Source organism: Natrix helvetica (genome assembly GCF_964273705.1).
Source record: "Natrix helvetica genome assembly, chromosome: 6".
Classification (NCBI taxonomy): domain Eukaryota; kingdom Metazoa; phylum Chordata; class Lepidosauria; order Squamata; family Natricidae; genus Natrix; species Natrix helvetica.
This window is the reverse complement of record NC_138553.1, coordinates 23,307,881-23,322,955: the sequence shown is the minus strand read 5'-3', so window position 1 is coordinate 23,322,955 and position 15,075 is coordinate 23,307,881. Positions and strand designations below refer to the sequence as shown.

General features: G+C 39.0%; 1 protein-coding gene across 2 annotated transcripts in view; it reads right to left on the bottom strand.

Annotated features, from left to right (window-relative positions):
• Window positions 1–15,075, bottom strand: part of STAB2 (stabilin 2) — a 105,783-nt gene that overhangs the window by 70,665 nt on the left and 20,043 nt on the right. For both annotated transcript variants that reach the window (XM_081958485.1, XM_081958484.1), the window contains 14 exons: window positions 14,149–14,298; window positions 12,143–12,286; window positions 11,007–11,069; window positions 10,784–10,906; window positions 9,770–9,823; window positions 9,101–9,181; window positions 8,742–8,894; window positions 7,346–7,405; window positions 6,681–6,764; window positions 5,454–5,540; window positions 5,130–5,241; window positions 4,189–4,369; window positions 2,733–2,826; window positions 652–810 (listed from right to left, as the gene is read on the bottom strand). In XM_081958485.1, coding sequence (XP_081814611.1) covers window positions 652–810; window positions 2,733–2,826; window positions 4,189–4,369; window positions 5,130–5,241; window positions 5,454–5,540; window positions 6,681–6,764; window positions 7,346–7,405; window positions 8,742–8,894; window positions 9,101–9,181; window positions 9,770–9,823; window positions 10,784–10,906; window positions 11,007–11,069; window positions 12,143–12,286; window positions 14,149–14,298 — 1,545 coding nt within the window. The remainder of the gene's footprint in view (window positions 1–651; window positions 811–2,732; window positions 2,827–4,188; window positions 4,370–5,129; window positions 5,242–5,453; window positions 5,541–6,680; window positions 6,765–7,345; window positions 7,406–8,741; window positions 8,895–9,100; window positions 9,182–9,769; window positions 9,824–10,783; window positions 10,907–11,006; window positions 11,070–12,142; window positions 12,287–14,148; window positions 14,299–15,075) is intronic.

Genomic DNA, 15,075 nt, shown 5'->3' with positions numbered 1-15,075 from the left:
TTGAAGAACCATTTGTCTGAAATGATGTAGGGTTTCCTGCCTGAGCACAGGGTTGGACTAGAAGACCTCCAAGGTCCCAACTCTGCTATTCTATTCTATTCTGTTCTGTTCTGTTCTGTTCTGTTCTGTTCCTTTCCATTCCATTCCATTCCATTCTATTCTATTCCCTCTGTCTGACATTTCAATCTATACCATATCTTCAAATCAAGAGATAGTCATTTCATTTAGATGAGTCTATGGGTTTGGCTTGATGGCATTCATTCTTTTTGTCTTTATGCCCTGCTAGGTTGATATAAGTCTGATAGTAAATATATAAATTGTTTTCAATCAGTGCTTCAGCAATTCTAGAATGACTATAATTCCTTCAATGGGTATCCTTCTTATCCATGCTAGTGAACCATACTATTATTGCAAATGCCATAAACCCAACAATATATAACCACCTTCTTCAAAGTTGGGCTCTCCAAATATATCAGGGTCACCACTGACCGAGATGATGGAAAATGTTTGGTGTTCCATTTCCAATATATTGGAAGGAAGCCTCATGAAGAAGGGTGTTCTCCATTATTGAGATCTGTAAGTTGACACCTTGTCTATTATAATTGTATAAAATCTATATTACGTAAAAAGTTAAGCAAGAAGAAAACTTACTTGGCCTGGACCTACGTATTGGCAAGTAGCATTAGTGTGACACCCTCCAAAAGTTGACAGCAGGCAATTGTTTATTTTGTAACAATCTCTTCCATTTCCTGACCATCCTGGTTGGCATACACACTCATGCGTTCCAGGACCAGTCTTGATGCAGTCTGCCTACAAGTATATTTCTGAGAGTAAATACTACTCTTTATACATAATAATTAAGTGAGAGGAAAGGAAAGTAAGCTCTCTCAATATAAATTGTGTAATAGCATGGAACAATGAGGTCTCTCAATGCTAAGAAAAATGATCAGATTTTACTTATGATGCACTGGCTTCTTGTTCAGCTTTGCTTATACCAGTGGTCGGCAAGCCTTTACACACTTTAATGTGGCTCTTCTGTGTGCCGGGCGCCCGCTCCCCTCCCTCCTCTCGGGCACTTCAAAACAAGCGCCCCTTTCCCTTTTTTCTTTTCGACCCACAATGATTAGGGAGGATCCTGAAGTCGGGCGGGGACGAGAAGCGAGGAGGCAGAAAAAGAAACGGAGGCTAAGGAGCTTCCCCCCCGCCTCCTCCCAGCAAAAATCTAACCGGGGAGCTGGGCGGGCAGTAGCAAATTAGCCGATCACGCCGCGTGATCAGCTAATTTGCTACTGCCCACCGGCTCCCTGATAAGATTTTTGCGGGGGCGGGGGAGAAGCTCCTTGGCCTCCGTCTCTTTTTCTCCCTCCTCGCTTCTTGGGGCTCCACCAATGGGGGAGCAAGGCCCGCCCAGCGCCAGGCTTTGGGCTGACACAGAGGTCTGCAAAGTTGGCTGTTTTAAGACTGGTGGACTTCAATTCTCAGAATTCTGGGAGTTGAAGTCCACCAGTCTTAAGAGCCAATTTTGCAGATCCCTGGGCTAATATGATTGATGCCCTTGGTGGACTTCAATTCTCAGAATTCTGGGAGTTGAAGTCCACAAGTCTTCAAGTTGTCAGGTTTGAAGACCCTGGGTTTTTTTCTAAAGGGTTAGGGGTGCAAGGGTCTTGCAACTTGACAGCTTTAAGACTTGCATGCTTCAATGCCAGAGTTCCTGAGCCAACATGACTGGAGGAGGAATTCTGGGAGTTGAAGTCCACAAGTATTAAAGCTGTCAGGTTTGAAGACCCCTGGGGTTTTTTTTTCTAAAGGGTTAGGGGTGCAAGGGTCTTGCAACTTGACAGCTTTAAGACTTGCATGCTTCAATGCCAGAGTTTCTGAGCCAACATGACTGGAGGAGGAATTCTGGGAGTTGAAGTCCACAAGTCTTAAAGCTGTCAGGTTTGAAGACCCCTTGGGGTTTTTTTCCTAAAGGGTTAGGGATGCAAGGATCTTGTAACTTGACAGCTTTAAGACTTGCGTGCTTCAAATGCCAGAGTTTACTGAAACTAAAAACAGTGTGCCATCCTATGTATTTTCTGTTTTAAAAATGTGGCTCTCAAAATAAATTTCAATCGTGGTTTTGGCGAGATTTGGCTCAGTTGAAAAAAATGGCTGCCCACCACTGGCTTATACCTATTCTAGAATTACTATTTTATGTGCAATCTTCATTGTTGAAGAACGACTGGCCTCAGGACTGAAGAAACAATACATTGATTAATATGAATAACTAAACTAAAATCAAGAAAGATAGCTTCTTATTCACAAAAATAAACTGTTAAAAATCCATGGTTAGGCAAGTAATAAATACATTGTTCAATAGACTAATTAAAGCAGATGCTATGAAATCATAAAAGCAAAAAGCATAAAACCCAAAACAGGTGAACTGAACCTGAAAAATGACCTATATGATTATTATTTATTCTTTTAGAAAATTTATGCACGTACTGGAAAAAAAAGAGGAAAGTTCATCCTGGCCATTGTTGAGCTTCCTTCGCTGATCATTCATTCAAATAAAATAATGAAACCAATTTGAGATATACAATACTATTTTAAATGCAAAAAAATTCTTTATTTTGAAAATGATATCAATTTGGAAGATGTAACAGTAATTCAGAATTTAAATGGGATCAAATAAGATCATGTCTATATTTACGGTTTACTCAATCAGTAAACAGTAAGAAATTTATACTTACATTAGCATTGCAACTATGTGGATTTATATGAGCACAAGGATCAATTTCACTGCAAATTATTCCATCTCCTTCAAAGCCAGGTTTACAAACACAGCTAAAATTGTGCATAAAAGAACGTAGAATTAATAGGAGTGGAAAGGGTAAAAGAAGTTAAAGAGACATTTCAGCACTGAACAGCAGCTTCTATAGAGAGATAAAATAAGTGATGGTGCAGAAGCTTGACATGTAGTTGAGCATTCAAGAATGTTGGGAGGCTTCATCTTACTAAGGCCATGCTACACTTCACTGCTGTCATCTGGATATGCTTTTTCAATTTGCTACTTGCATTTTATGCAGGTGGAGAAAATTATATTGAGACTTCAGTACGCAGGAATAAAATTATGTACGCAGGAATAAAGTCTATGTCAAAAGAAGATGTATTGCTGGCTAACCTATCTATCTTCAACTATGAAGTTGGCAAGCAACGTGTCTTTCTGAGTGCCCGTCTGAAAAGATTTTAATTTACTATATCGCATGGTAAGTTGAAACGATGGATGAAAAGCCAGTTTGTGAGTATGAAAATGTCTGTATGCTCATCAATGTATGGTATGAAATAAAAAAGAAATACTTAAGAAACTGTCAAACAGGAAGAACCAGATCCATACATTGAGTTCCTGTTAAGATGATTTATTACACATGCCTATACACAAGAATTGAATGAATTGAATGCACTAAATTGGTACTAGATAAGAGTCCATGGATTTCAAGAGGGGGTTCAACATAGACTATTTGTGGGAATGTTGCGATTCAAAGTTGATTACTCACTTGACTCTGCCCACTCTTCTCTTATAGAAATTTCTTGTGAGAACCTTTGCCAGGATTCCAAGTAATACACCCATAATAAGTGGAACTCCGAGGCAGGTATATTCCTCAAATAACTGGTTTATTGGACATATTGACACAGGCTGGTGAAAACCGATTCTGAATATTCCCCCGGTTTTCACCTAATTGAAAGTAAAGGTTTCCACCCCTTCCCCAAAAATCAGTCACATGGTCCAATCATCATGTCTTCCAGTTGCCTGGTAACTTCACTCCTCCTCTTTCCGACCACCTATGGGAATGTCCTTGGTTCCCAAGAGAAAGTATTTTGTTTTGGCTACAAACTCCTGTATCTCTATTCCCCGCTCCCTGTGGCAACACTGAAGCTGAGAAAATGGCCTGACTCAGGCCAGCTTCAGGGTTGACACTTCCCTTGAAGGGGGACTGCTGGTCCATGAAGTGAAAAACAGTACCAATAACAATCAGTCCTCTTTTGTTTGAAGTGTTGCATAATCAGATAGGATAGGCAAGGAAAAAAAACCAATTATAAAGTTATAAGTATATGCAAAAATGTTCATAAAGCGAATAACTGAGAAGGTAAGTGTTAATCCTAGGTAAACTACCTGAATGGCACAAAAGATGTACATTATGTACCTACCTCATGGTACCATTCCTCAAGATGCAATCAGCCTGCACATCACAAAGCTGGAAAAAAGGCCCGCATGGCATCACCTGTGCATCACAGAGATCTCCAGCATAGCCACTTTTACATGAGCCAGGAAGGCAACTCCCATCACCGTCTATCTGGTTGTCACATTTTCCGTGAACACACAAACATTCTGCAGAAGGATTGAGGGGTGGGAAGGAATATCAGTTAATTAAACGAAAAGGGTCTATAATTTGGAGTCATGCTTTTTAAAAAGTGTTAAGTAAATCCAGGAGTGGGCTTTAAAAATTTCAAGGAAAGCACAAGGAAAGCCTCCGGAGCCTGGGGAAGGCAAAAACATCCCCCCCCCTCCATGGTGCAGGAGGCTGACTAGGCCACACCCACCATGACCACGCCCACCAGCAACCGGGCAGAGAACCCATTGCTGAAATTTTTGAAGCCCACCCCTGCATATAAGGTGTACACTAGCATGGGGGGGGGCACAGCATGCTAGAAACCGGTCCACGCTAACAAGCAAAGCCCCATCTGTGGGATGCAGGCAGCATGTGAAACCATTCCCCCTCTAATGTGCGGAAACCAGTCTCTGATGCCCAAAAGATTGGGGGCAGAGGCGCTGCTCTAGCAAGTTATAAGAAAATAACATCAAATTAACAGGTATTTGAAAAATGTGTTTTCCTGCTCAAATTATAACCACAACAGCACATCTATGGCATGCTGAAGGGGATCTATGCCTTCCAAGCATATGGCATTCTGAAGGGGATCTATACCTTTAGGAGCTGCAGAAGGATGCAGTGGGAGGTTTGTGCAAAAGTCCCAATGCCTGGGCAGAATCCTGATTCCATTGGTTTTGGATCTGACACTCCTTGCTGAGTTTGCATGTGCATTGCCCCCAAATAGCTCCTTCCCTTGTCTTTTGAAAGAGGAATGCTTACCTTTGCTACATTGCGGTCCATATTTATTGGGATCTGCACAAAATTGGCACTGCGAGCGTATAAATCCACTCTTGCAAATACAAGTGCCATTTCCTTTCATCCCATCCATACACTGCATTGTGGGGGAGAAAAATGCAAGTTTGAACATGGCCATTAAGTGACGTTAGAAATCCCTGATCTGGAGGAGATAAGAGCTGACATTTCCTGCTATATTCATCAGAAAGACGAATCACTAGAAGGAACCGGTCAAGGAATGGAGCTCATTTTCTAGCATACAACCAGTAACATAGATCCTGAAATTGCCATTTGCATGCCGTTATTTACCTGGCCGTTTCCAGAGCACGGGTTCAAAAAGCCACCAGGACACTGATTGCAATCAGAGCCAAAGAATCCTTTGCAACACTCAGGCTCCTGTGAAACAAGTGTGGAAAGAATCGTAATCAATTTAGAAGCCTTAACTCAAAAGTAGATTTAATTCGCGGCTGTTTCTGAGCCTCTGATTTCTGATCATTAACAAACAATCCACAAATTGCAGACAATAGAAACTGTGTACTTTGTTGCAAAAGATTGCTGAATCGGCTCTCTGCTAAATAATTGACAGCAGAGTTGAAAATGATGGAATTAAAAGGTCGGCAGTTCAGTGGTTCGAATCCCTAGTGCTGCGTAACAGAGTGAACTCCCATTACTTGTCCCAGTTTCTGTCAGCCGAGCAGTTTGAAAATATGTAAAAAATGCAAGTAGAAAAATAGGAACCATTTTTGGTGAAAAGGTAACAGTGTTCCATGCGCCTTCAGCATTTAGTCATGGTGGCCACATGACCATGGAAGCATCTTCGGACAGCACTGGCTCTTTGGCTTTGAAATGGAGATTAGCACTGCCCCCTAGAGTCAGGAACACCTAGCACATATGTGCGACGGAATCGTTACCTTTATGGTTTAAGATGGTAGAGCACCAAAATGCAGTCTATTGATGACCTCCATTCTCTGAACCATGCCTGTTCACCTTGGATTATACCTTATCTCTCTAACTAGGCTTGGCGCTTGTGATTAAAACATCTAGCATATATATATATATATATATATATATATATATATATATATATATATATATATATATATATATATATATATATATATATATATATATATATATATATATAATTATTTATTTAATTCTTCGCATTTCTAGACCGCCCCCTCTCCTAAAAAAGGACTCGGGGCGGTCTAGAAATATAATTTGTTAATAACACTCAAAAAGGTTGATAAGCTTGTAATTGCATGATCATTCTTATGACTCTTTTTATAAATTGGGACTGTTATTGTCAGTGCCCAGTCATTTGGAATATATCCAGTCTGATCAATAATTCAAACAGAGATGCTAGCAGAGGCTGCCATTAATTGTGATTCTTTTCAATTATTTCAGACAAAACACAATCAGTGCCTAGAACCGTGTTCACCTTAAGAGATTCAATCAATCAGATTATGCCTGGCACAAAGACTGTGAGAAAGGGAAGGTTTAAATTCTTTCACACTTTTGATTTTCATCTCTTACCTTTTTTGTCACATTACAGTAGTAAGCACACCCATATTTCATCAGGAATGAATCCTGATAGATGCATTTTCTATTTAATGAAGCCTAGAATATTAAAAAAGCAAACATAGAAATATTCTTAACCATAAAAGGTAATCTATGTTACACAATAAGGCAAGCAATGGAGTTTTGCTAGTTTCACTGTAGAATAAATTATTTTCATAAAATAGTGATTGGATTTATTATTTCTCCTATGATATATGCAGAGGTGGGCTGCTATGGGTTCGCCCAGGTTTGGAAGAACCTGTAGCTAAAGTTATGGCTGGTTTGGAGAACCTCCAAATCCCACCCCTGGCTGGCTCCGCCCACCCCGCCCCACCCGGGAGTCTCCATGTGGCCCATTTTGGATGACCAGAGCCCAGGGGAGGAAGTTTTCGCCCTCCCGGGGGCTTAAGGAAAGCCTACAGAGCCTGGGGAAGGCAAAAACAGCCCTCCCCCCATGGTGCAGGAGGCCAACTAGGCCATGGCCATCATGGCCAAACCCACCCAGCAACCAGGCAGAGATCCTGTTGCTGAAATTTTTGAAGCCCACCCCTGGATATAAGGTGTAACAAATTTTATTGGAATGCATGAAAAAGGTAATATCTTATTTATTACCTAATTGTATAGCTGATGCTTTTACTTACAACGGGTGATGAATTTTCTGCACAACGGTTTCTACGGAGTGTACATTTTCCACAAGTTCCCTGAAATGAGACAATTCACTTTAGGAAAGATGGACTGAGAGGTGTGATGAAAGGTGTCCATTGAGTCAGGTAAATAAAGCCAATATGGTGGCCATAGCAATGTGATTAAAGTTTCAGTAGTTTTTCATGTGATGGATATTAAAATGGCTGGTGCTTCAATTACACTTTAATGGCTACCATCTTGATTTTTTAAAACCAGATTCTGCTAAGCAAGTCCTAAACAAGTGCAATAACAAGCCAAAAGTTTACCAATAGAAGAGAATAAATGTAGCTTAGGGTTGAACTATGGAGTCCTAGGTGTCCTTCGAGCTTGGTTATTTGCTTGCAGATATTTCATTACCCAACTAGCAAACAACCAACTTCAAAGAACTCCTAGGTCTACACGATACTATGTTTTCAAAGAGACATAACCTTGGCAGATAAATTAGCTTTTCTTTGCAGGCAAGGGCTGGAAACCCTGACATAGGAATTTCAGGTCAAAAGTAGACATGTTGAATATATCTGACCTGTTGATGTGCAGAAAATATTTCTTGTATGGCTATAATATTTTTATCCTTCTCATCTGCTCCTCTACCTTCTCTATCAGTATCATTATTATGATGATTATTATTCTTTGTTATGATTATTTTTGTTATGATCATTATTACTTCGTTGTTTTGCATGTACACCGAGAACCTATGCACCAGAGACAAGTTCCTTGTGTGTCCAATCACACAGCCAATATTCTGTTCTGTTCTGTTCTATTCTGTTCCAATACAGAACAGAACAAAATAGAATAGAATGCTCCAATACTGGAAGTTTTAAAGAAGAAATTGGACATGTATACCATTTCAGAAAAACCATTTGTCTGAAATGGTATACAATTTCCTGCCTGAGCCGAGGGTTGGACTAGAAGACCTCTGAAGTCCCTTCCAACTTTGCTTTCTATTCTATTCTATTCTATTCTATTCTATTCTATTCTATTCTATTCTATTCTATTCTATTCTATTCATCTTGCTATTTATGATTTTACTGACATTCTGCTTATTGCCAGCAATTTATGTTTCTTGATTCTATGTGTATGTGTATATGTTACATACATATAAAATGCAATCTCTCTCTCCCCATCCCTCCCTCTTTCACTTTCTGTCTCTCTGTCTCTGCAATTTTAAAATTTATAAAATATATTTAGTATTGTACATTCCATGGATATGCATAGTGTGATGAACAGTTCAGAAACATTTCAAATGAGTATAGAAGCAGAGTAAGTATTATTTAATTAGGAGAAGGAAGGCAAAAAAGGAAATAAATATTGATTGGAAACTATTTTGAACTTTACTGGACAGAAGAACCTTACCAACTTAAGTTCAGATTTCTCTTTATCACATCTTTGTGGCAAAATTGGAATTATTGAAGGAGGTATAAGTACACTAGAAAGAGTATAAATCATGCCATTTTTTGCAGCAATACCAGCTTCTTCTATTTTCTTTCCATTGACCAAGACTTGCCCCTGCATAAATTATAACCATAAATTGAGATTACTATCTTTTGAAATTGCTGGACTTTATTTCAGAATGTTTCTGTTATTTTGTGCAGTTCTCTATTATTCTTAATGCTTACTCTTCACAGGCAAAGCGTCTGCAGACCAAAATATTTTATTGAATTAAAATAGCAGAACAAAATTATTATGTCAGAATTGAATTTGCATGGATTTACATTTTCAGTGAAGTTGAAATAGATGAACTGTTTAGCCAGAGTCTTGATGTGTCCTATAGAGATTAGGCTGGCAACCTCCAGCTGTAAGAAACAAATGAGACTTTAATTTATTTAATGTCATTAAATGTCATGTAAAGAATGATAGGAGTTACTCTTTTGTCATGGATTATAATGAGTAGTAATATCTTTGTTCATGGAAATGCTGGCAGCTAAATGATGCACCTATTCTTTTCCAGCCACCAAACATTATTGCAGACTCCCTCTCTTGTGATAGTTGGACATTAACACTCCTAACTGTGGAATCATCACAGATTTTAGCAATGGGAAAGTTTATTGCAAAGTTTAATAAACTACTGTTCATTTGTTGTTTAGACCTTACAAAGCTGTGATATCATAACAGCTGTAGCAACATTATTCATTTATTATCAAGCAATCAGTTATCATTGATATACGGATGACTCATCTATATATTGGAGATAGGAGAAAGGAGGGTTGGTGAAGATCTTCTGTTCCATCAATAGAAGCCTAATGGGATCAGTTGAGACGATACATACGAGGGACTTTTTAAATGGTAAATAACTTTTGTATGTATGAGAGGAAGATGCATATATATATTCCTTCTGCAATAACTACAAATGAATTGAGTAGAGAAGATGCTTTCACATTTACCTGGGTATGAGAAACAATGTGGTACTGAATCAGTTCCTGAAGCTTTTGTGAACCCTGAACAAATAACAAAAATCTTTATCAGAATGTAGACTGGTACAGAGAAACATCACTTAGTTGGGCTGTCAGGAAACACACACTGTAATAGTGCTTGTTTCTGTAAAAGCACAATTCTGACATGTAATTGAGAAGATAGCAGTTTTCTATAGCTCTTGCCTTCTCTTCCTTTTCCTTCTTCTAACCCTATTATCTGTGTTGTTCTACTGGAAAAGATCAGATTCTAATTTAAGATCGTAAGATATTATCAAGCAGAATATTATAGGTCAAACAAACAACATCTCTGTGTACACCATACATGTCTGCATTCACGGAGTAAGATTATACAACTTTGGGACTTAGAACAACCCATTTATTTATGAAGTTCATCACATTATTACAAACAATATTCACCATTGGTTAAAAAAAGTCGTGTATAAACCAAACATGCCATACAAACGATCAGTTGTATTACTGGTTTGTTTGAATGGTAACCCCAAAATTTTATATATTAAAAATATAAATTGGATTATCCCATAAATCCCATTGAAAGGGAATCTGTGGTTAAGGCACCAAGGTAGAAAATAGTAGACAATGTATTCTAGTCCCAGTTTACGCACAAAGCCAATTGAGTGACTTTGGGCCAGTCACTCTCTCTCAGTCCGTGGACCTCACTCTATTCTTAAGAGGTCCGTAAAGGGGGCGTCCATAAGCGCACCAGCATACCTTCTGTCCCTGTCCTACTGTCCCCATTTGTTTGTACTCCTTTCCTTTGTTCATGCCCAGGTTTATACTTATACCTGTTATCTTGCATACATTTGACAAACTAAATAAAATAAAATAAAATAAATAAATAAACAAACAATTTCTGAAATCTTGCTAAAGAAAAAAAACTGCAGGAACTAGTCCAGGTAGTCACAAGAAGTTAACACTGATTTTAAAACTTCCGCTACAACATAAATGCAAAATTTAAAGGCATACCTCATGTGTTGACAAGTAGTCCAGAGTGCCCTCTTTCAAGTTTTCCAAAGCTTCATCGGTTGGAATGAAAACTGTATTAGGGCCAGAATGTTTATCCAACATTGTCCCAAGGAATGTGTTCTGCTTTAAAAGAAGGGGGAGTGGGGAATTGCACCTTAGTATTAACACGTGTTTTAAAAGGGTTATCTATTTTGTTTATTCATTGTTTCTGGCTGTACCTTACCTCTAACATGGATCTAAATGTGGAGTATCTTGGTTTGTCTTGAAGGAGTGCCATTACAGATTTCTAAGAAAACAAAAGTCAAATTTGAATATTGATTAGGTGAAAGTGTTCTGGTCTTTTTGTCTCCTTCTTAACTTTACATGATCTCTTTTGAAAAGTGTAAACTTCCAGGAAAAAAAAAGCTAAAAAGGAAACAAACAAACAAAAGACCAGAATACGTCCTCCCTGGCAGCTAATACCCAAATAAGCAGGGATTAACCCCAGACAAACAGTGAAGCAGAAAGCAATATCTTAATCAAGGAACTACTGTCTCAAGGAAAAAAAACCATACCCCCAATACTGACAAGGCAAGCTATATATGAACAAGGAGCAAACCCCACACTCACTAGCACTGATGAAATTACCTAGTTACATAAGGAAATGTCTGCAAGCAAACAGCCAAGCAACCAAACAAGCTCAGAGAGAACCAAGGATTTTACAAGCTATTTGATACTAGAATTCAGAAGTGAAGAGACCATGATGGCTTGGTAGGAGACCTATTTTGTATGAAAAAAATTCTAGCATTCAGCTATTGAGTTCTCTTGGAAGGAATGAAAATATTCCTCACAGAATCATTTAGTGCTAACAATAAACTTGGAATTCTGGAAATTTAAGTCCAAACCATGTGGGAGACTTTCAGAACACAGAGGCTTATTTTATATATAACTAGTCGATAACCCAGCATTGTCCGGGTATTTATTTATAGGGGGAAAATGTCTGGACCAAACGTAATTTCTAATGTTGGATTTTCCCTCTTACCAGAGGGAGTCCCCTTGTGGAGTACTGTGAAGCCATTACCATGGCAACTCCACTGCACTGCACAGTAGAAGCCATTTTACAGCACTAGAATAGAAGCCATTTGAAGGCACAACAGGCTGTATCATAACAGAACACATACCTGGAGGTGTGTTAGGAATGTCTTTCCCCCACAGTATTTGTTTTCACAGTGCACATCTGTGTGCCAGGTTTGGTTGAAATTGCTTGAGGCGTTCCAGAGTTATATATATGTACTCTTGTTCTCTTAAATTGACACAATATATATTTAATTCCATTCAGAATTATAATTTGAAATCCCTTGCATTTTATTTTAACCTTACCTCTTTGTCACTTTTAAAAGCAGGTTCCATGTTGTCCAAGGCTGTGTCGATAATATGAATAATTCCATTTGTAGCAGCAATATTCCCTTGTAAGATTTTAGTTTTCTTCTTACCTCCCTGTATTCTGATTCTTAGCGTATTTTCCTAAAATGGCCCAGAAGACAAATATGAAATAATGGATCTGTATATCAAATATATTATTTACAAACTATGTAAAAATACATATATTAATGTAGTTATTTAAAATTTATGTTATTAAACATTTTGTTGCATTCAGCATTTTCGTTCTGGCATCAGATGTAATGCTTGCAATTTTATACTCCTTGCAGTACATAGACAAATCATTCAAAGAGCCTATAGTGCAAAATACTTTAATTCTTAATCATAAAATAGTTTTATGTTGCTTGATCTTTGCCTTGAATTGCAATGGTTGCTCATAGGAGGTACGGATGGGGACAGGAGAGTCAACTGATCATGACAAAGAGGCAGCAAAGATACAAATCACTATTCCTTTCTGGGGGAACCAAACTGGAATGGAGAAAAGGAGACACTGGTTTGGGATTGCAGTGGGAGACAAGGCATTACTACCAGTTCGGCGTGCAATTTTGTTTGCGCACATGTGTGCGTGTGCGTATTTGGCACCTTAAACGGTCTGCGCATGCGCACATTGGAAGGAAAAAAATAAATTTTTCCAATGAAGATTGTTCTGCAGAACAAAAAATCAAGATGGCGGTGCCAAGCATAGAACTGGTTCGGGCATGTGTCCGGCCAAGTTAATACCTATTCGGCCGAACCGGCCCGAACCGGCCCAAACCGGCCCGAACCGGTAGAAACCCACCTCTGGTCATGAGCCTGTAAATGGTGATAGGAAAATTTTTGGCGATGGTATTGTCTATCCTGAGCGCCCAGGGATATACCAGGCTGCTATAGGTCAATCAGGAATGTATTGTAGCTGCAATAATACTGTGTTTACTTCAGTCTGACTTGTGCAGTTTAGTAACAATAGATCTACGTATAATGCGGTAGAGTGGCGCGGTGGCTAGAGATGGAGCTCTTGCCTCCCAAGCAGGAGGCTGTGAGTTTGATCCTAGGTAGAGGCAGGTATTTCTCTCTCTGGGCACACTGAGAATGTATCAGCTGAACAAAACTCCGCATTGGTGACAGGAAGGGCATCCAGCCATCAAAACACTCTGCTAGCTCCATCCAGTTGCCCAGACTCCACCCCACAAGGGATTATGGGGTCATTAAAATAAGATCATGATATCTATGTATTCTGCATGTACATCTACATACAGGTAGTCCTCGACTTACAATCATTCATTTAGCAACGGTTCAAAAGTTAAGATCATTCATTTAGCAACTGTTCAAAGCATGGGAAAAAAGTGACTGGTCCTTGTACTTATGACCATACAGTGACATATATTTATGACAATCGTGACATCTTGGGGTTATATGATCATCATTTGCAATCTTTCCAGTCGGCTTCCAACCACCAAAGTCAACAGGGAAACTGGATTTGCTTAATGACTATGTGATTCATTTAAAAACTGTAGTGATTCATTTAACAACCATGGGAAAAGATATTTATAAAATTGGGTGCAACTCACTTAACAAATGTCTTGCCAAATAATGGAAGATCTAGCACTAACTGTGGTTGTAAGTTGAGGCTATCTGTATTGTCTATATGTTATCTCTCTAGGCCAGGGGTGTCCAAACCTGGGAACTTTAAGACTTGTGGACTTCAACTCCCAGAATTCCCCAGCCAGCATGGCTGGCTGGGGAATTCTGGGAGTTGAAGTCCACAAGTCTTAAAGTTCCCAAGTTTGGACACCCCTGCTCTAGGCCTATATATTAGGTGAATAGTGAAAGTGCAATCAGAAAATTACTTTTTAAAACATTAATTTGAAAAACAACAGTTTGAATTATGCTGTATTAAGCTAGTAGAATATTGTAAAAAAGCATTACAAATTGTTCAAGACACAATATGTTTTACAATTATATCTAACCGTTTCATCCTTGAATATATCTGCTGGCTTGCCAGTCAACGTATAAACCGTCCTTGTGACATTCTGCTCATTCAGGCTGAGTTGTCCAGCAAAAATATGAAGCTTCACAAAATATTGGGTCCTGTCTTTATCAGAAAGAAGTTCTTTAATCTGAAAGGTTGCCAAAGAATCAAAAAGATTACTGTTTGAAGCTTTTATTTTGTTTAAACATAGAGAACACTCAATAATGGTGGTAGACTTTAGGAGACCCTCCCATACTACCATCATTACAATATTAGACAACACAGTATCAACAGGAGAGACCTTCATATTTCTAGATTCTATCATATCTCACAACCTAAAATGGACACCTAACATCAAAAACATCATCAAAAAAGCACAACAAAGAATGTTCTTTCTGTGCCAACTCAGGATGCTCAAACTGCCCAAGGAACTGCTGATACAGTTCTACAGAGGAATTATTGAGTCTGTCATCTGCACCTCTATAACTGTCTGGTTTGGCTCTGCAACCCAACAAGACAGACAGACACAGACTTCAGAGGATAATCAGAACTGCAGAATAAAACAATTACTGCCAACCTGCCTTCCATTGAGGACCTGTACACAGCCCGAGACAAAAAAGAGGGTCGTGAAAATATTTACAGACCCCTCGCATCCTGCACATAAATTGTTTTAACTCCTACCCTCAAAACGACACTATAGCGCAGTGACGGCAAATGTTTTTGTAAATGTGTGCCAAAATTGTGCGTGTGCACATGATAGCATGCATGTGAGTGCCCACACCCACAATGCAATATGCCCTGCCCACCTGGATATGCGTGCACTACCCCCCCCTTGAAAATCATTTCTGAACTTCTGGTTGGGCCTTTGGGCCCATTTTTCACCCTCCCCAGGCTCCGGAAGCTTTCCTGAAGCCTGGGGCGGGTG